This window comes from Eschrichtius robustus, chromosome 14 (genome assembly GCF_028021215.1).
Source record: "Eschrichtius robustus isolate mEscRob2 chromosome 14, mEscRob2.pri, whole genome shotgun sequence".
NCBI lineage: Eukaryota > Metazoa > Chordata > Mammalia > Artiodactyla > Eschrichtiidae > Eschrichtius > Eschrichtius robustus.
In genome coordinates this window covers 99,727,554-99,748,897 of record NC_090837.1, presented here as the reverse complement: position 1 = coordinate 99,748,897, position 21,344 = coordinate 99,727,554, and the positions used below count along the sequence as shown (strand labels likewise).

The following is a 21,344-nucleotide window of genomic DNA, read 5'->3' as shown; positions in this document are numbered from 1 at the left end:
TGAAGCTCCACCTCACTTCTCAGACAAGCCAGTCGATACAGGAAGACAAGCCCACTGGAGCTGTGGCTGTTACTTGCAACTGAAGAGTGTGAGGAGGACACAGCCTGAGCCTAACACTCACTTTTAATCCAGTAATTAGCCCAGAACATGGAAAGAAAAACGTTTGCTGTGTGCTGATCTAGAGCTGCAAGAAGGCACACCTTCTGTGTCTTGGTGATCCAGCAGCCCAGCGGCTGCCCCTCCACACGACAGGAGTGCAGCATCACAGGCACATCCCGGGCTCTGACTCCTCCACCTGCAGCCTGACCTGGAGGGATCACGCAGGAAGGACCAAGCGGCTGTCTCAGAGGAGGCGCGAAGGCAAGTTCACCAGCGCTACTGCCCCGGGGGCCACGGCCTAAGGCTAGTGCCCAGGGGTCTCGGGTCAGCGGTACCAGGTGGGGTCTTCCTGGGGCCGCCCGAGCACACGGGGCCTGTGGGTGAGACCTGTGACCCCAGGGGTGGGACCACACGTGGCCATGCTGTCTGGCTGACACACCAAATACGATGAGTTTCACACCCTGTCAGCGCTGAGCTCCCAGGTCAGAATTGCCTCTGGTTTCCTTGGCTGTCTTAGATCAAATTTTCATAAATCTAGTGATTAGAAATAACACCGGTCCTTGGCATTCCTAAAGCTTTGGTGCAGTAAGGGAGAGACTAACCGCCACAGACTGGCTGGAGAGGATCATCTGCTTTTCTGTTTCAGCGTCCAAGGCCCTGGCCATTCACCCAGGAATCTGCCCCGCGAGCTCCCTGGAGGGGAGCAGGGCAGGGCGGCTGTGGTGCGAGAGCTGGATTCCGCGAAGAGGGAACGGGGCAGAGAAGAAGGCTTACGAAAGGGACTTTTATTAAATGAAAGAAAAATCTGTTTGGTGGGTCACGTATGAAATAGATATACAAAACTTTACATCCGATCTCGCAAAGGAGCCAAAGGCTGCCCGCGAGCGCAGGGCCCTTTGTCCCGGCGCCCGTGGGAGCTGCAGGGCCCCGGGGGCAGCTGGGGGCCCCAGGCCTGTCCTCGTCACACGCTGATGCGCGGCCTCACTTGAAACCTGTGCATGTTCTGGTAGCTTCAGTTGTGAAAGAGCAGAAAGATGCTGGGTTCCTGCTGCATCACCCCTCTGTCTGGTCGGATGCCCAGCCTTCACCCTAAGTAATATGCTGCGGTATTTAAAGGAAAAACACCTCCCCACCCCACCCCCCCCCCTTCCTGATAACAAGCCGCAAACTCCAGTCCTGCTGTGCGGCTCTGCTGGGCTCACCCAGGATCTTTGGCATGGCCGCGTTCCCTGCTCCGCTGTCCTTAACAAGTAGGCTTTCTTGTAGTGAAACGTCTAAAAACACCTATTTCTGCAAAACAATGTGTTTCTGCAGGTGGAGCTCTGCAAACAGACATGTCCCTCTGGAGGAGAGGCAGCCCCCCGAGGGCCGCCCCCGGGACGGAGGTGAGTCGAGAGCCCGCCCCGCGGTCACATGAGGTCGCCGAGCTCGGCCTCCAGCGCAGCCGCCATCTCGTCCGCCTCCGAGCTGCCCCCCTCCTCGTCCTCGCAGCTGGACGCTCCGCTGGACTCGCTAGCCACGTCCTCTTCGTTCAGCTTCCTCTTGTGGCCCCTGCGAGGGAAGCCCACGCGCCGTGAGACGCTCGTGGCGCACACGCTCCCCGGCCCCTCGGCCGCCAGCCCCCACGCTTCCGGGACAGCCCTGACAGCACAGGCCGGGCACCAGGGCAGCCTCCGTCTCCGGCAGGTAACGAAATACGCAGGATGTGTGAGGGCGGGAGAGGGAGGGGCCCGGAGCGAGCTCGGGGCTACGGCTGGAGCTGGACAAGCCGCTGGGAAGGGAGGCGGGGACAGCCGCCAGCAGACGGGTGTTATGTTTTACATTCAGGTCTATAAAATCTATTTTGAGTTAACTGCTGAGTACATTGCTGACTCAGATTATTTATTCTGCATCTGGAGGTCAACAGTTTACAGTTGTCGTCGCACCATTTATCGAAAAGAAAAGTTACGTAGGAACTACTATGGTTTGGGGAAACCTTCTGAAGGGAAGAAACCCCCCAAAAGATTTACCTCTTCGAGACACAAAAGACTGCATCTCAAGCAGTCACAGACACACACGAGACTGGGAAAATGACGTGCAAGAGTATGACGTCTATAACCTAAGACCTATAATACACACAGAAATTTCTACAACAGACAAGGAATAACCTAATTGTGAGAAACACTCCTCAAACAGAAAAGCGCAGTTGGCAAAAAAAAAAAGGACCAATGAACGCTGAAAAAGATACTACTACGTAATTTGAAAAGCGAATCAAGGTGACAGTCAGGAAGCACATTCAGCCCTGAGGCTGGCAGAAGTCAGAGGAGAGGGACCCCGGCCCCGAGGGAGCATGTGACCCGAGGGGGACGTGAACGATCACCGCGACCCGGCGCCGCCCCCTGCTGGCCGCTCCGGCCTGGCTCATCAGCACCCGCGGCTGGAGCTGGGCCCCCAGTGCGCATGAGGACAGGGAAGGGAAAGTAAACCCGAAAGAAACCCCTCCTCTCGGGCCCTGTCGGCACCGGGAGGAGGTCGGTGCAGGAAGGGGGGGCGGATGGGAAGCGACACGGCGGGTGGGGGGGGCGCCAGGATCTGGACAAGTGGATGGAGCCGTGTGGTACCCGGTGATGCGCTTTCAGGACAAACACTGACCAAGGTGGTTGCACAGCAAAGCCACGGCTGGGACACGGCGCCCGGGCCTCGCCAACTCCAGCCAAATCTGAGCAGACACGCGGCCCGAGGGTCCAGCCCCTCACACACACTGTAGGGTTAACTCTGGATTTGCGAGAGATGGTGGAACAAAAGATGGGGTTAAGCGTAATTAATCTGAGGCGCTCACGCGATTCCCCTTCGCTGAGTGGTGAACATACAGATAAACTTAGAAACGACGTGTAGCTGGAACAGTTTAGAGAGACCGCTTTCTCCTCTACCGTTCAAACTACTGCAGATAACCCCAATGACACCCACGCTCCACGGGGCACTGCCCAGCACCGCCTCCCAGGGACAGAACTGGGGGGTCGCGTGTGCGCGTGTGTGCAGCAATAACACACACGAGAGCAGAGAAGAGTCAGCCCCCAGGCCTGAGCCGTGCTCAGCTGAGGGTGGTGGGCAGAAGGGGCTGAACCCCGCCCTCCCGGCCCCCGCTTGTGGCTGCACCGCCGGCGGCGCCGAGAGCACGTGGGGACGTGGTCTGTCCTCGAGGCTCCTCCCCGCCCGCCCTCCGCCTCCGGTGTGTCCCGCCTCCTGGGTGCCCACCGGGGTGGGTGCCGTGCGTGCCGTAAAGCAGATCCCCGTCTTCCGGTCACCGCGGGGACGAGCTTCCAGGAAGCACCAAGTACAAGGGCAAAGAGGAGGTGTCCCGCCACTGGTGAGGAAGCCCCCGGGTCCAGGAAGAGCCGGGCCCTCTGCCTGGGTACAGAGACCCTCGTGCACCCCGAGGTGCTTCAACAAGGAGGCCGAGGCTGAGTCAGTGGACGGCGCCCGGCTGCGTCGCCGGGGCTGGTGCTCTGCTGCGGGGGCGGCTCACAGGTGGCGCAGGGGGCCCGGGGAGGGACCCCGGGGCGGGAGAGGCGCAGGCCCCTAGGAGGCTGATCCCGGGGCGTCCCGTTGATAAAACCTCCTGCACTGCATCTGGAGACCCCGCTGCAGGGCAGCCTTCTGGGACAGCATGGGCTGCACGGGGTGTCCGCCCCGCCCCCCAGGGAGACGCCAGCTAACAGCCAGGCGGGACCCCACAGCTGTCACAGCCTCTGTGCAGAGAGACGAACGTCGACTGTGCTGAAACGCGGCTGGTCCCGCGGGAGAGGCTCTGGGACCTCGGTGTCCACTCGTGCGGCCGCGTCCGGGGGCCTGGGGACCAGGGTCGGGGCCACAGTGGCCACAGTGCCTTGTGCTGGGAAGAGCAAAACCTACAGTCTCGGTTAAATAACGTTTGGAGTATTCCTATATCCAACACGATTAAGTTTTAGTAATTAAAAATCACCTCAAAGACTGGACACAGCTGCAAGTCGTGGTTAATAAATGCCTAAAATTGAGACCAGCTTCCTTTCCTCTCAGCAGAACGTGCAATAACTGTATTTTGTTTTCACAACCAACAGCACAGTCCCCTAGAGAAACGCTAACAGATTTAATTTGGGGAAAATTTAAGGCTCAAGAATCGGCCCAGATTCAACGTGGAATAAAGCAAGAACGTGAACAGGAACGTAAATCACGTATGCACGTCTCCTCCCTCACGTCCCAGCCTCTGAGCTCTTTGCTGTAAAGAGGCACGTGGACCCGCACCTGAAGTCTGCTGTTTAATAAGATGCACAATTATTTCAGCAACTACGGCAAATAAACACACATTATTATTTTATACTGGCGTCTAGCCAACAAGATCAAACAGTCCACAATGCATTTATTTTTCAAATTGCTGGTTACAACCAGCTTGGTATTTTTGGCAGAAAGAAAAAGAACAGAGCAGCACGGCAGGTGGTAAGGTCACTATTTTACCTAACAAAAGCTGTTTCAGGTACGTGTGTGCATGTGCCCACGTGCGTGCAGGGGAGCACCTGCCCCGGGCTGCGGAAGGCCGTCCGGACCCCGAGGCAGAGAGGACGCGCGTGGGCTCCTGCCTGCCCCGTCCGGTCACGGTCACGACAGCCGACAGCGGAGGCTCTGCTGCCTCTTCAAAGAGATGCACGTGTAGGTTACTGTAACACGACACCGGGCTCCGGGGCGTGTGATCAGGTCAGGGCCACAGGCTGCGAGGGCGCGAGGGCGCATTCCAAGGAAAAATCATACGGACCGCGTCTCTTCAACTGTTTCTGAAGAGCCTGAGAACTCAGGTGATGGCACCTATTTCGAGACGAAGGGGTCTTGGCTTCCTGCATCTTCGCCGTGAAGCGTGCAGATGGGGACCTCTGAGCTGACCCGGGGAGGGTCCTGAGCTCCCGGGATGTGTCCGATGGTGTCCCCCGTCACATTCGGGAAGGTGCCGGTCATTACGCCCCCGGCAGTCCTGCCACGTGCGCGCCGAGGGCCTGGCGGTGCCGTCTGAGATGCTGTCCCCAGGACCCTTCGGCGGTTCTCAGTCTCCGCGGCCCTGGGAACGTACCCCGTCTGTTCCTCTGACGCGGTCGCCCTCTCGGGCAGCTTCTCTGGCCTCTTCTGTCTTGTCTGTGGATCATTCTTCTGTCTCTCCGACGTCCCGTGATTCTTTTTGCTGGAAACTGGGCGTTTTAGTTACTGCGCTGCGGCCACTCCGGGCCCTGGTCGCCCCTCCCCCCAGGGCGGGGCTGTTCTGGTGGAGCTGCTGCACCGGCCCCCCCACCCCCCCCACCCCCCCCCACCCCCCCGCCAACAGCGCAACGTCCCTGGGGTCCAGCCTTGGGCGCGGGCTCAGCGCAGGGAGAGAGAAAGGCACACACACCTAAAACAGCGCCGCTTTCTATCCAGCACGCCGCAGGGGCCAGAAGCCGTCACGAAGCACCGTGTCAGGGAGGGTGGGGGACAGCCAGCCCTCTCACCATCGGCACGACCCTCCACGGTCGCAGGGCAACTCGAAGCAGCTACCAGGTCAAGAGCGCGAAGGCCTTCTGACCTCGGCGATTCCGCCTTCAGAAAGCGACCGTGTGTGATGACCTCGCACACGCAAAGGGCTGGGGCACCAGGGTGTCACCACGGCGCTGTCGGCTACGGCGGGTTAAACATCACAAGTCGACACGTGAATCGACGGGAAGCCACGTGTCCACGCAACAGAAGGGCAGCTCCTCAGCCACAGCCTGGGGAACGTACAACCTGAACCAAGCACCTTGGTCCCAGGGTCGCCAGCTGGCAGCGCAGACACAAGGTGTTTTCAAATTGCTGGTTACAACCAGCTTGGTATTTTTGGCAGAAAGAAAAAGAACAGAGCAGCACGGCAGGTGGTAAGGTCACTATTTTACCTAACAAAAGCTGTTTCAGGTACGTGTGTGCATGTGCCCACGTGCGTGCAGGGGAGCACCTGCCCCGGGCTGACACAAGGCAAAGCAGCGACAGGGTGGAGGTGGAGGGCTGGCTGAGAAGCGGCCTTCGGGCTCCACCCCGGCAGCACAGCTGGGTCTGCTCTCTGGTCACAAACACCAGGCCCACGTCTCCTCCATCTTCGAAATGACCAACCTCCCCAGCGTAGTCAAGACAGCTTTGCCTAGGCGACCACCCAGCACTGAGAACAGCTCTCACGCGTGAGGGCCTCTGCACACCTTCGCACCGTCTGTCTACACGTTCGGCTGGGACCCCGGCCACCGCGCCCCGGCGGAGAAGGGGAGGCGGCAGAAGTACTGGGCGGCGGGAGCCCGGGACTCGGGTCAGGAGTTTAGCCTTTGGACGTGGAGCCATGCTCCTGACTAGTTCACCACGGGGCCGGGTGGGATGGGGAAGGTGCTGAGACTAAACTCTCTGGCACTGAGAGAACGGTCTTCGGGAGAGAGAGCCGGCTCCCGCTGGCCGAGCCTACCGCCCAGGACACGAGACCCCAGGCCGAGTCTCCAGTCGCACGTCTCCTGCGAGTGGTGGGGACAGGGGGGCGTCTCCAACGCCTGCGGACGTCTTGTCGGGCAAGTGCCTGCCAAACGGCCCTGACTTCTTACTCAGGGATCTACCTCAAGGAGCGGAAGTGCCCCTCCAGCTGCCGTGTGTAAAACGGGCGTCTGACGTCTGTTCATTTGAAAGAAGAGTGGATCGGTTCTCAGTGGACAAGCCAAAACCCCACGCCCGTCCTTCCATCAGAAGTCACCTTCAAGTTCCAGTGACATTAAGATCCCGTAGAAGAGCCTGGCCACTCAGGCCGGCAGGATGTGCTGCCAACCGCTCGGGAGAAGCCAGGCCGCGATCCGGGGCGCAAGGTGCCACCGCTCACGGCAAAGGCCATGGACCGAAATGTTCCGCAGGCAAGAAACAAAGCCCCCAAACTCGTCTGACTTAATTTCAAATAAAAACGCTACTATGGGAAAATCCAAAGCGTGCACACTTCTGCACCTAGAGCCCACTGACAAGAATAAAACATACGCGGAAACCACATTCGCCAACTTCTGTGCAGAGAAAGGGATGAGCTCCCGAGCCTGATCACGGCGCCTCAGCCCCGACGCAGGGCAGACTCGACGTCGGGCGCAGGGAGACGCCGAGCGGCGGAGGGGCAGGCGGGGGCGGGTCCCTGTGGCCGCCAAGGGGGAGGCGGCCTCTCGGCGGACCCTGGGCTTTGTCCTCCTCATCTCAGATTCCCACACCACTGAGGTCAAGCCCTACAGCACGGTGTGAAACGGCGGCTGCAGTGAGGACGGCGAGGAGACCGGGGCTGGGGGGGGTCCTGAGCACCCCCCACCTGCCCCACGCCGGCCCAGCGCGGACCACAGCCCCGCGCCAGGCCACCGGCCCCGGCGCTGGACTCCCTGGCACCGTGCAGGGCTGACAGGAGCCGCAGTGGACGCAGGCCACACGCCTCTGGCCCCGACGGCAGCACCAAACCACCGCGGGCAAGGCTTTCTCCGCGTGGCCCTGAGCTGCTTCACGTGTGGGCAGATGACTCCGTGGAGACAAAGCAGGACGCTGGCCCCAGGACTCCGGCCCGTCCTTCCCAGTCTTAGAGAAGAGGCTTTATGTCTTTCTCTTCACTTGGCAGAGAAAACGGAATCGGGCACGCAGAGCAGCCCAGCAGCACTGGCACCGGGGTTCTGGGAGTGGACTCCCCAGAGAGGCCCCGGCTCCCCACATCCCTCGAGAGCCCCAGGGGGCCCTCGCACTGAGCTGAAGACGCAGCTGAGTCAAAGAACTGTGTAAGGCAGGGGTCCCCAGCCCCCGGGCCTCGGACCAGTACCAGTCCGTGGCCTGTTAGGAACCGGGCCGCACAGCAGGAGGCGAGCGGTGGGTGAGCGAGCGAAGCTCCGTCTGTATTTACAGCCACTCCCCATCGCTGCGTCACCGCCTGAGCTCCGCCTCCTGTCAGATCAGCGGCGACATTGGATTCTCAAGGGGGATGAACGCTGCGGGGAACTGCGCATGCGAGGGGTCTAGGTGGCGCGCCCCTCATGAGGATCTAACGCCCGATGATCTGAGGCGGAGCTGAGGCGGTGACGCTAGCGATGGGGAGCGGCTGCAGATCCAGATTCTCATCAGCAGGGGGGTTTGGCTGCACAGAGACCATAATAAATCCATGGCTCACAGACTCGTATCAAAACCCTATCAGTGCGTGGCAAGTGAAAACAAGCTCGGGGCTCCCACTGATTCTGCACTGTGGTGAACTGTATGCTTATTTCATCACACATTACAAAGTAATAATAATAGAAATAGAGAACACAATAAACATGATGCCTTGAATCATCCCGAGAGAAACCACCCCTCCCCTACCACAGGTTTGATCCCTGGTTGCGGAACTAAGATCCCGTATGCTGCGAGGTACGGCCAAAAATAAATAAATAAATAAATAAATAAATACCGATAAGTAAATAAAGTAAAACACAATAAAATAAAAAAGAAAGCACAATCGCACCATCCTACCTGATTCAGTGTCAGAACTTACAGTCCTAACAAGCTGAGTAACCCCGAGAGCAGACACTGGTGTTGGCAGCTGCCCCTCGGCCTACGCCCTGCACACGCGTGAGGTCACGTGGGGTCCAGTTCTCACCACGACCTGCCTCCGAACACTCGAAACCCTGGGAAGACCAATGACCCCGCACAGGGGCTGCGAACACACCACGCAGCCGGACACAGAGCACGGGGCTGCCATCGGTGGACAGCACGCTGCTCCTGGCCGTGTCCCGTCCCGGGTCCACACTCAGCAGCCCTCCAGACACGAGCGGGGACTCAGGGAGAGGAGCCCCCCCGCAGGCTCCTGGGCCGCTGGGACCACACCTGGGCACGAACCACCACCTACCACAGACACTGTGCACTCTGTGAAGGGGAGGAGTTACATCTGCCCAAGTGGTAACTGAATCATAAAACACTTGATAAAAATCGATGGCACCACAAGTGTAATATTCTTAAAAACCTGTCACGTGCTTTGTATGTTTCAGAAACAGGACAGTGACCTTTGCCCTCTCAGGACCACCCAGACCGACGTCTTCAGGTCTCTTACCCCCTCACTACTGCCTTGAAAATGATACCCGCACATCGTGGTCCATAACAACACTGGGAAGCTACAACAGAATAACAACAGTGCACTGATCAACACGGAAGGTGTCTGGCACTCGCGGGGCAGCGCACAGGCCCCCCCTCACCTCCCAGGCCCCCCCTCACCTGGGCCCCCCCTCCTCTCCTGGGCCCCCGACGGCCCCCCTTCCTCTCGCAGGCCCCCTCACCTCCCAGGCCCACCCTCACCTGGGCCCCCGACGGCCCCCCTTCCTCTCGCAGGCCCCCTCACCTGGGCCCCCGGCCGTCTGCCGCGTTCCTCTCGCTGGATGGCGCTGACCCGAGCGTGGGCCCCCTTGGGGCCCCCAGGGCCTCGGGCCGCCTGGGCCGCGGTCCCCGCTCCCGCTCCTCCGCGTCTCCCGGCTTCTTCTTCTCGCTGTCACTGTCATCGCTGCCCTCTCCCAGGATGTCATCCACCTGACGAAGGGCCAAGAGTCAGCACAAGATCACCTTTCTGAAGAATCCACGCAACGGTCCCTCCCCCGGGAGTGACACCACCGCAGATTTCTGCACGGGCCCCGCTTCCCGTGACTAAGCACGCAGGACACGTCGTAAAGCTCCAACACGGGGCCTGCCGCGAGACGGATGCTTACAAACAGCACCGAGGAGCGTGGACAAGGCCCACGGGGTGGACGACGGGAGGCAGAGGTGGCCCAGGCTGTCCCTCCTCCGCGCCCACCTCGCCGGGTCCTGGGACCCACGCGGCCGCGTGTGGGGTGCCTGCGCATCTGCCTTCTCTGACAGACCTCAGGCTTAACTGTTCACAGACACTGGCAAGGGAGGGCGGCTGGGGGGCAGGGGGCAGGGCCCCGACGACACCTGACGCCCACGACGGAGGACGGGGCGTTGGAAAGAGGAAGGCAGCGGCGAGAGGAGGAGGGGCCCCTGTTTCCTGAACACGGACCCGCCAGCACCTTTCCCAGGAAGGAGCAGAGACCCCATGTCCCGTCAGCTAGCATAACTACGTTCTTATGGCCTCAGAGCGGGGTCATGACCTAACAAGTTTGATCTGTGACGCCGCTTCGTGTGTGCGAAACGACAAGGGGTTTGTTCATCGGGCTCTGCCGCCGGCTCCCAGCCAGAGCTCCCGAACCCCCGGAGTCTCCCGGACGAGGGAGCTCCTTTGCTCTAATGAGGCGACCGTGGTGGACTCCGGGGCGGGGCCGCTCACCCAGAAGCACCAGCGGATGAGCGGCCTAGAACTTCCCGCCCCACCCTGCCCCCAGGAAGCCTCCCTAGAACCCCCAAGGCACAGGGCTCAGGAGCTTCTGGCCGGGACCCTCCCGACCTCACCCGTGTGCCCTTCACCCGCTGCCCGTCAGGCCTCGACCACGTGCCCGATTCCGCGTTTCCCAAGTTCTCAGCCGTCCCGGCAGGGGCGTGGGAGCCGACAGGCGGCCGGCTGGTCAGAAGGACGCGTGACAACCCGGGACCCCCCATTTACGACTGCGTCTGGCGTCGGGGAGTCCCGTGGGCCGTGCGCGTCCTGTGTTTCTCGACTGCTGGCTGCGGCTGGGGGTGAAGGTCTCAGGGCAAGCCAGGCGGGCACTGCCACACCCCTGGTCAACCGAGCAAGAGTGACCATCCACCAAACGCTCAGGGAACGACCCCCTGCGGCTCCAGCACAGCAAGGCTGGAACCCAGCTAACAGCCAGCACTCGAGGGCCGCGCGGCATATGAGAGACAGAGGGCGGCCGGCGGGGGTGGGGACGAGGGCTGCGCCCACGCAGGCTCTTGGGCTTTCTGAACTTTAAACTACGGGGATGGGAATGGCTACTTTACCAAGCTAAGACACGCCAAGCAAGGAAGGCTGTTAGGTGCACCTCACTCACGGGAACTCTGGCTTCTTCCAGCAAAGCACCCATTTCTACCTGAGCCCTGAGTCCGGGAGGCTCCCACGGGGCCCAGAGCCCAGGACGACCAGGGGATGCCCCCGCGGCGCCCCTCCCGCGCCCGCAGCACCCTCCTGGGCGTGTGCCCTGCACACCGGCTGCTCCCCGTGGCGCTACCGGGCCCGCTTCCCTGGGAGAGTTGCGGACTCGCGGTGCATGGCAGGGATACCTCGGGGAAGGCACCGGAAACGGGACAGACAGGGTTTCAACCCTCTGATTAAATTCGAGGGCGGGGTGGGGGGGGGGCACCGCCTCTACAGAGCAGCTCTGCCCAGGGACCACCAGCCACACCCTGCGCGCTCAGGCCAAGGCTGACGTCTTTGAACCACTGTATCCAATTTCAAATCTATCAACACGCAGTTTAGGAAGGGACGATGCACACGGACCTCACAAGTTAAAAATACGGAAACATTTTAATTGACAGTCAAAGTGTTGGCTTTATCGTCGGCGGTCACGAGATCCTCACACGTTATATCCTCTCGGGTTAAACTAAAGGCACTTAACAAAAAGCATCTAATTGTACTAATTCTAACAGGTTATTGGCACTTACACTTCACTGGTACATTTAGTTGGCTGTACTTAACTTCATTTTGATAAGCAAACCTGTCAAATTTTGCTCTGAAAACACTTCAGGTCTTTAACTCCGCATCCCATCTTTGCAGGGGAAAAGAAAGAACTAAAAGAAGCCAGTCGTTTAAAAATCTGCCCGAAGCACGCCATCCCAGCAGCTCAGAGACTGCGGGGCGACCCCAGCCTGGGCCGCGTGCCGGGCCCCCCACGAAGGGCTCGCGCCTCGGTGGCGTTAGCACCAGGCCTGGCGGACAGCGTGGGCTCATCCCGCAGGAGGTCTGGTCTCACCTCAACCCTGCCTGGTGTGCTCTCCCCGCGGCTTCCCTCACATAGAGCTCTGCACGAGGACAACTTTGCCCTTCCTGAAGAACAGGGATCTGCAATGAACCATTTACTTCGTAAATGTTGTTTTAAAAATGCTCGTGTAAATATTTCAAAGTCTTAATTAAGGGAAAATCTAAAAGCAAGTATGTGAAGAGAAATACAAAATTCACTTTTTCCTCAAGTACTGAAATCTCTCAAAGGGCAAGTACGAATGACATCAAATGCTCTTGGGAATGTTTCCACCCATCGACTTGGAAGATGCAGGATCGTGAAGAGTTAGTAAAACTCATCTCAGCTTCTGACCCATGGAGGTGAGGCAGACGAGGGAGACAGAAGAAATGGAAACAGAGCAAGTCCAGGCCAAGGACGGCCAGAGGGGACACGCCTCGTCCCAGCCCTGGTGAAGGCACTTTCTTCTTCCCACCATTCTGTTGCTTTGCCTGCAGAGGGAGGGAACCGGACGCAGCGAGAGCACGAGTGAGCTACTCTAAGCGACTAACAGCGCCGCCCGTGAAGAGGACACGCCTCCAAGGACCACGTGCGTGAATTCTAAGCTCTGGTCTCAGGCAACGCGCTTCTGGTAAGGTGGAAATGATACCACCTGAAGGGTCTTTGGACCAACACCAACGTACTTCTCTCTTGGCCAGAAGAACAAACGTCCTGGTCACTCTCCTTAATATGCTGCATTCTCACGAAATAAAACCGAAAGCAGTACTGAGCCTATTAAACTTAACTTTCTCCAATGACGTTCCCGTGATGTGGAAAAGGGGACCAGAAGGCAGCCGTGCACACACCCGCGTGGTCGACCCTTGTCTAGACTTCACGCTTCAGGCAGACACCACCAGAGTCTGCTGTCCCCTCGGCGGCCGCGGACGGGACGCTCTCCCGGGGCCCACAGAGCCCCGCGTTTCGCAGGAAGCGCCCCGGTGGCCGGGCCTCGGGCAGCCGTCTGTCCCCGACGGTCCCCGCGTGCTCGGCACCCACCTGCCCGCCATGGGCCAGCCCAGCAGTCTGCGGAACAGGCCCCCTGGGGAGCGAGAGCCGGGCTAGGACGTGCCTCTACCTCACTGTCCGCATACTAATGTGCTGTTTCCACACGTGCGTTATCTTCAATCTCAAGTATTTCTCCTAAAGCCCAACGTGGTACCTCAAAACACCTGGAGTCCCCAGCAGCGACTGCGGGGCTGCCCGCCTCCTGACACCCAGATGGCACGGCACGGCGGTAAGACACGCTGACTTCGGGAGCCTGTCCCCCACACTGACCCTGACGGCCCGCCCGGGAGCGCCCGCCCCGCCTCGGGCTCGGATTCAGTCCCAGGAAGAGAACCGACCTCACACGGGAGTCGAGGCTGACCAGGCTGCACAGACAGAAACGGGACCACAGGGCGAGCCCGGACAAGCAAAGGGGCCGAAGACAAAGGGAGGAGAAGACTCAGGTGGTCGTGAAAACTAACCATTAAACCTCTGCAGACACGTACTGCTCCTAAAACACGCAGTAAGAACACCCAGTACCCGAGCAACGCGTGCTCTGGCCTCACGTCAGCTCAGGGAGGCCACATGCGGGGGGGGGGGGGGGGGGGGACGGACGACGAGTGGGCGTCAACCCCGACCCCCACCCCGCGACCGTCTGTGTCCCGCTGGGCCGGCCTTTCGCACAGCCCGCTTCCATCCCAGGGGAGAAGGAGTCGTGACCGCCTTTGAAGAAATTCCACAACTGGCCAAACTAGTTTATGCCATCAAGGGCAGTAAATTGAAGTCTTCCGCCAAATTTGAGGTTTTCAGCCATTATCTCCACAAGTATTTTTTCTGCACCGATCTCTCCCTCTTATGAACTCGGACGACACAAACATTCAACTTCTGATTTGACCCCGGTGTCCCTGAGACTCTGACCCCTCTGCCCGGTCTGTTTTCCTGCTGTTCCTCAGGGTGATTCCCGTAACCCTGTCTTCAAGTTCACTTAATCTTTCCTCGTCACCAGGGGTCCTCCTGGTGAATTTCAGGGCATCTGCCTGAGCGCGTGTCCAGTCCTCATGTTTCCACGTGGTTCTTCTTCGTGGTTTGCACTCTCTTCAAGGCTGTGCCTCTCCCGATGGCCATGGCCACGGCCATGCCCGCTGCCGTAGTGCTGGTCTGATGACCCCAACGTCTGGGCTATCCGGGTAGGCGCCTGCTGTCACTCTCTTGGGAATGGCCCGTTCCCGTGTTCGCGTGTTGAGTAACTGTTAAATCGTGTCCTGGACATCCTGAATATTATGTCCCGGTAGAAGCTCTGGAGAACAGGGCTTTGTGTTTTAGCAGGTGACCAGCCCAGTCAGGCTAAGACGGAAAGCTCTGTCCTGCCGGCCGGGGACTGCGACGGGAGTTTCACGCCTTTGCAGTGCCGTCCGCCCCACACCCAGCACGGCTGGGATCGACTTCTAACAAAGAGTCGAAGACAGAAAAAGCGGGAGGAGCAGAAACGGAGCCGGAAGCCGAGGCAGCACACGGGACACGCGCACGCACACGCCCGCACACGCGGGCCACCGCAGAGCGAGAGTAGCGCAAGAAGGTGGCAGAGGCGGGAGGTGTGCCGTGAGCTCAGCGCGCCTGCAGCCGTGAGATGCAGCTGCGTCAAGCGCGCCAGAGGCAGAGTCCAGCCCTGCACTGGCCGGGGGGCGGGGCCACAGGGCGCCGTCCACACGCGCCCGCCTCCGCTCCCCTCTGCTCCCCGACGTGTGCGCCGCTGGTGCATCGTGCTAACTGGACACCTCCAGCTGAGCAGACGCCGCACGGCAGGCGCTGTGAGAACTTCCCACGCTTTCCTTGTGCATCTGCTAGTAACAAAAACACGTGCTGACGGAACTGATCACCAGCAAAAGCATGCTGTGAGAAGACGCCACCGCCTCTGGGAAATGACAGCTTTATGGCAACCACGCAGAATGGAAGACCACATCAATCCTAAGAATCATTAATCTGCGCAAAGAATCGCGAATGTGCTAATGGCCCTGACTTTTGAACACAAACCCAAATGCTGCTGGACCACGCCTGCTCTAGCCTCCGAAGTCCCCGAAGCTGGGTCTTCAAGTAGCTTCTGGGATCACCTGGCTTCTTCTCAATGTTTTGAAGCTCGTGGAAAATGTACCTATTTTACTCAGAACATAATCCTCACAAGGCAGTATTTGCCACCAGCACAGAGCAGACCCGCCGTCAGGGGTGCGATAAGCAGGTCTGCAGATCTCCCTGGGGCAACAGCCCCGTGACACGCGCAGCAAAATGGACCACGGCGGCGAGGGCAGCAGGCTGAAACTGCCACCCACGTGTGCAGCGGTGGCCTCTCGGGGTCAACGGACCACCTTCGGACACTTCGCTTACTGCGTATCAAAGGCTTTAACCCACAAGATAGCAAACCTGTGCCTGAGGTCTCAATTTCTCCAGTGAAACGTGTTAATGTCCATAGATGGGAAATGAGACAGGAACTCGCTGTGCTGACGGATGGTGCTCGCTGGTCCAAACAGACGTACGTATCAACAGAAACAAAGCATGCCCCCAAACTAACAAATAAAGTCCACAATCACCTCCTTGAAGGAGGCTGCCGCGGGGCTGAAAGGGAACTGCTGCCCAAAGGCCGCACGCGGGCTGCACGCACAGAGGCCACACCGCCACCGCTTCCGCCTGAACCATGGCAGACGGGGAGTTGCTGAGCCTCTACTCGGCAAACAGCTTTTTCACGTGAACCAAAATACACAAATACAACCATCTGGCATCAACAAGACAAAGACAGCGGTGATCACACCAGACGTGCGTACACTTTTGCTTCTTTGAAAAAAGCAACGAGGAGGTGCTGCTCAGATTCTGGGTCTGCAAGATGCTCATGTGAAATGCCAGCCTGCGCGGGGCGTGTTACAAGGACAGCGGCATTCCTGATCAGGGTTAGGTGCAGGCTGCAGGTACGGGACACCTTGCGGCTGGTGAGATGTGCCTTTTGGTAAGAGGAGCTGACACTGGAAATGAAGGGTTCGGGGCGGCTGGGGGCTGGGAGAGGCGTCTGTGCTTGGGACGCCCTGGCTGTGGAGCCCGCAGACGTGGTCCTCAAAGTGTAGAGCAGACAAGCCCCTGTCGCTGCCGGTCCCGGCCCACCTGAAGAGCCCCCTCTGGTGGAGTAAACTACAACTACAACGGGCTCAGAGCCACCGCCCAGAGGAGCACCCAGGCAGCACCCTCGTCAGTAGCCCCGTTTCCCTGAGCTTTACGGGGAGGGAACACCTCTCTGGCCTCAGCCGCCTGCTGCGGCTCCACGGGGACCTCCCGTCCTTCGTGCGGCCCTGGGGACAACAGCCTGGTCTTCTCTGGGCAGAGCTGCAGGTGGTGGGACATGGTCTCTGCCCAGCTCTGTCCGGCCTCGAATCCTAAAGCCCCACACGGCCCCTGCCCTGCCACGCAGGGAAGATGGAGAGCCGGGCGCCCGCTCCCCTGGTCATCTGGCGCCCAGCACTGACCGAGCGGTCTCTCTGGGGCCCAGATGTCACCGGGAATCGAGCAGGACCCCCTGAGCACCGCTGGACACCAACCCCTGGTTCCCTCATTTCTAAAACGACAGCCATGTTCGCTGGCATCCCAAGTCCAGGATTTCTCTCTCCTTCAAAACCTTTCTTCCTGAAGAGTCAAATCTAAGGTTTTAAGGCTAATTTTCATTTCTGAAAGAAAAGTCAGGTTTCAGAGTGACGGGAAGTGTATTTAACACTTATTTCATGTTAAGATTTCGACACCCTTTGATGTGCAACAAACAAGTGGGAAAATCGTGGCCACTGCTTGACGAACTGAACTGTGTCTGTGCAGGGGTCCAGCAGCGAACCCGCCCGTCCGCCTGGGAGGACTGGGGTGAGGGGGTGGGCAGGAGGAGAGAAGTGAGTGTCCAGCTGTCCCCCGCCCACCCCCAGCAGCCAGCTTCCCTCACGGAGAACAAGGAACATCCTAGATCAAGAAGACAGGCTTACGGATGAAGAAATTTTTCTAGGAGAAAACATTTTTATGAACAAACCCCAGCAGTGTGCTGGTTAAATGCTCAAAAAGGCAAAAAACAGCAAATAGAGAAATTCGGCACATCTGAAAGCAGGTTTAAGCGTCACGGGATAAATTATCATCTGAAGATGATGGTCTGAGTTGCTGGTAGGATTCTATACTGAATATTAACATTCTTCTGCTACCGCTGGAAGTAAGCTGAAATGCATCTCTGTCCTCAGGGCTCTCCCTGGCATCCGCGATGGTCCGAGGACGACTTCTGTCTGCGCAGTACGAGTGGCTGAGTGGCTGTGGGAGCTGTCTGCCTCTAAGATGCAGACCTGAGGGCCGGAGGAGTGTCGGTCCTGATCCGGGCCCAGCTCCGTTTAGTGGGACGTGAGGTGTGGTGTCCACAACGGTGCCTGCGTAGAACAGCAGCCCCAGAACCATGCTGCCCAAGCCACCTTCCACAGGCTGGGGCCTTCTCTGAGGGGCCTGACCTAGGATGGATCAGGGGCACACAGGCCCTGGGGCAGGCACGGGACACTGGGCGAGAGGGACAAAGGGCAGGCTGACGGGCGCTCCCACTGCTTCCTTCGTGGGCCAGAGACAAACAGCTCACTTGCAAAATTATCTGTGGTTTAGTTTTGTTCTGGTCCTAAGGAGAATCCCCTCTGTATTTAATCTTCACTTCAGAAGGGATTCTGGGTCCTACAATCATTATTCGCACAATTAAGCATTTAGAACAAAACACCACTTCTACCCACGTTGCCTGAAACCTGTTAGTGGTGTAACAGCCAATTCCCAGTCACGATCTGGGTGTGCTTCAAAACGTACGTGCAACCTGAGAGTGCAGAGGGTGTCTCGACCTGGGCCCTGAGGACGCGGGGGCCGCCCGGGCACCGCAGGCTGCTTGGCGGCTCCCCTGGCGCCCACCCACTCGACGCCAGGAGCCCCCTTGTTAGCGACAACGCCAGACACCGCCGTGGGCGCCGGGGCGGAAGGGGGAGCAGAAACCCGCCTTCTACGCTGCCAATACACCGACTGGTCACTTCCCGCTGTCGTCACCTCCTCTCCCACGCGTCCCGTGGAGACCAGAAGGCCAGGCTGAGGCCGCACGCGAGGCGCGCTGCGGCTGGGCCGGGGCTCACCTCTTTGTCCATACTCTCTAAGTCCTCCTTGCACAGCGTGTATAGTGGCATGGTCTCCGACATGCTGGGCTGGCGCTTCCTTCTCGAAGGACCAGGCTGCTCTCCATCTTGATTAGCTGGCAAGTCTTCACCAAACGTCTGCTGGTGATGTGGCTGAACCGCTCTGAAAGGAATTTCACAGGCCCCACATGAGGAGAGTTGTCTGAAGTCACCTTTCCAGCCCTGAATCAGATTCCCGACTCTCGGGATAGGTAAAACACACACACACACACACACACACACACACACACACACACACACACACACACACACACGATATCCCAGCTGTGGAAACACACGCTGTCTCGTGGACGGTACCTACTCAGGCTTGATCTGGGTTTGTTTACGAAACCAAATCCCTGCTGGTCCAGCCAGGCTGCAGGCCGGTCAGGCTCGCCCTCCTTCGGGCTAAAAGTGCACACTTAGCTCCTCCCATCAACAAACCGCACCGTCCAGAGCATCCGCCTGGCGGGACTCATTTGAGAACAAAGGGCAAAGGTGAAAAGAGATGGTGAACACTCGCCCAGAAACCAGCAGGAGTGCTATTTACCCTCAAAGTAAGATCAAGCAGCCATAAGATTTCACGAAACAAACCATTTCTGTAACATGCAGGCTATAAAAGTAGAAATAACGTGATGGTGAATTTAAGAAACAGAGTGCCCTGGGTTGCAGTGAAAGTCCGTCCGTCCACAGAGGACAGGAACGTTCAGGGTCACGCGTGTGGTTTTATTAAACTATTAAATACCAACACTGCATGAGGAGCCAACCTTCTGTTCCCAGAACGCTTCTGTCCTGGAGCCGAGCCCAGGCTGGCGTGACAGTGACTGTCCTCTGAGCTACCCTCTCCGTTCCACCTGGAACAGACCCCAGAGCACCCCTGTCGCCTGCACACGCTCTCATCCCGTGTCAGGTCCCCAACAAGGGGCAGTGCCCGTGACGGCCTCAGAACTTAAGGGGCTTCGTGAAGCGGGCGCCTCCCTCTGGAGCTGGCCGTGGGCACCTCACGGCCACCAGGAAACTGAAGACGACGTAGCAAAACCTTGTTACTCTGAAGAAAAATGGTGGTAATAAGTCTGAATCACGAAACTGAAAGGAAGCAACTGTACTGGGCTAACCACATACTATCTGATGGTGGTTAAGATTTCTGACGCAGAAACATGAAGGACCATCTAGAAACCGCTGACCCCTGCTTCTTCCGAAGTCAGGCTCTGTCCCCAGCCTCTCGACGGCCCGCCCGCCTTGCCACCTCCTCGTATTCACGTGGTGTAAGAGCTTCCTGCCCTGTCTTCTGACCTGGGCATCAGGCTGCACTTCAGCCCACACCCACTCCCCGTCACCCCACCAACCAGAGCTCCTCTTACGAATATGGAAAACGGCAGAAGTACCTTTTTACTAGCACAGCCTCCCTTCAGACCCAGAACGGGGAAGGTGAGAACACGTACACCCTCTACGGAGGCTCATGGGCCCGGGGGCCGACTGTTCCTCAAGGCAGTGGGGTGTGGGCTCAGCCTGAGCTGCGCACAAGCACCTGAAAAGGCAGGATGTTCTTCCACGTGGAAGATGCTGAAAATCGGCCACCACGTTGGGGGCTCCTGAGAACCCCCTCAGGGCATTCGCAAGATCCTCCCTCTTCCAGAGACACACCGGGCGAGGCCAGAACTCCCTCCGGCGTCCCCACTGGACGGCAGGTCACACCAGGCGGCCCAGGAGGCAGGTGGGAACCCTGTCTTCCGCTAAGCCAGAGATTCGCAGAAATGCAGACAAGCTGCCCTTCTCATTACGTTTCTTTTCGATTTGGAGAACAGTTTTTCTTCGTTAAAACAGTGTTAATGTGCAGTGGTTTATCGCTCTTTTGAGATGAATGAAAAGCGAGTATTTTAAAGGTGTCTCGGTTTTGCTTTCTAACCTGGTGAACCCCAGTCGACGAAGCCCCCAGGACCGACGGCCGGAGGGCCAGCTCGCAGCCCCCCGCCACCTGCTCGCACGTCTCCCCCCGACGGGAACGGCGCCGCGAGACGCGATCGAGCAGATTCCCTGTGGTTTCTGAATCGGCTCCGCGCGCACAGCCCGAGCCCCAGGCCCCGCGGTGGCTTCCCCGGTGCTTCCTGCTCCTCGTCCCGGGAACCGGCAACTGGACACACCCGCGGGCGGCCCGGCTCAGGAGCAGCCGCAGCCTCCAGGACAGGACCGGACCGCAGCCCCGCCTGCTGCCTCGCCCCATCCCACCGCGCGGGCGCGGGGCCGGGCCTCCTCCCGGCCAGCGGTCACGGAGCTGGCGGCGGAGTCGCTGGCAGAGCAGAGGTTTCTCGCTTGGAGGAAGCGCCTGATCAGTTTTCTTCCCGTGAGTCATGCTTCCAGTGTCAAGTGTGTGGACCCTGCCTGGCCCGAGATCCTCGTTCTACATTTTCTAAGCAGGTCCGTGAAGCGCTGCAGTGTCAGTGGAGCCCACCCACCTGCCAAAACCGGGAGGCGTCAGACTGTCGTGGACCCCGCACCCCCAAGGCTGCCCGGCAGTAACAGTGACCCCCAGGCCGGCGTCAGCGGAGGTCGAGTGGGACCCTGGACTTCGGCCCCTGCCCGGCAGGGGTGAGGAGGTATCTTATAACTTCTACTGCGGGAGCACAGCCTGCGAAAGCCAGCTAAACAGAAGGTTTCAGCAAGGTCCAGACTCTCAGAAAGAGGCCCGTCTCCAGGTTTCAATTGAAAACCACCTGTCACACCAAGAGCCAGAAAGATCTCCAACTGACTGAAAAAAGACAATCAGGAGATGTCAACTGAGGTGACAGAAATGACAGAATTGTCTGACAAAGATTCCAAAGTATCCGCAATAAAAAGAAATGCTTCAATAAGCAATTCCAAGCACACTTGAAATAAATGAAAGAAGCAAAAAGCCTCAGGAAAGAAATAGAAGATAAAAAGAAGAACCAAATGGAAATTTTAGAAGTGAAAACAAACAAAAACAGGCATTGGGTGGGCTCAGTATCGCGACGGAGGGAACAGAGGGAAGGAAATCTGAATCTGAAGACGCCCTAGAAGGTACTCCATGCAAACGACAGGAAACAGACTGAAGAGGAAAAACGCACACAGCCTCAGGCCCACGCGACGACAGTGAGGCTCCACGTTCCTGTCACTGGTGCCCCAGAAGGAGAGGAGAAACACGCAGAGCTGAAGA

At 58.7% G+C, this 21,344-nt stretch overlaps 1 protein-coding gene across 5 annotated transcripts in view; it reads right to left on the bottom strand.

Annotated features, from left to right (window-relative positions):
• Nucleotides 1-864: 864 nt before the first annotated feature.
• The window catches only part of CTDP1 (CTD phosphatase subunit 1), a 47,000-nt gene continuing 26,520 nt past the window's right edge, over nucleotides 865-21,344 (bottom strand). For 4 of the 5 annotated variants that reach the window (XM_068562486.1, XM_068562484.1, XM_068562487.1 and 1 more), the window contains exons 11-13: nucleotides 18,134-18,296; nucleotides 9,452-9,636; nucleotides 865-1,650 (exon numbers count right to left, since the gene is read on the bottom strand). In XM_068562486.1, coding sequence (XP_068418587.1) covers nucleotides 1,509-1,650; nucleotides 9,452-9,636; nucleotides 18,134-18,296 — 490 coding nt within the window. In that variant the 3' untranslated portion in view covers nucleotides 865-1,508. Of the gene's footprint in view, nucleotides 1,651-8,942; nucleotides 9,228-9,451; nucleotides 9,637-18,133; nucleotides 18,297-21,344 lie in introns of those variants that run through there. The other variant, XM_068562485.1, reaches the window with a different exon arrangement.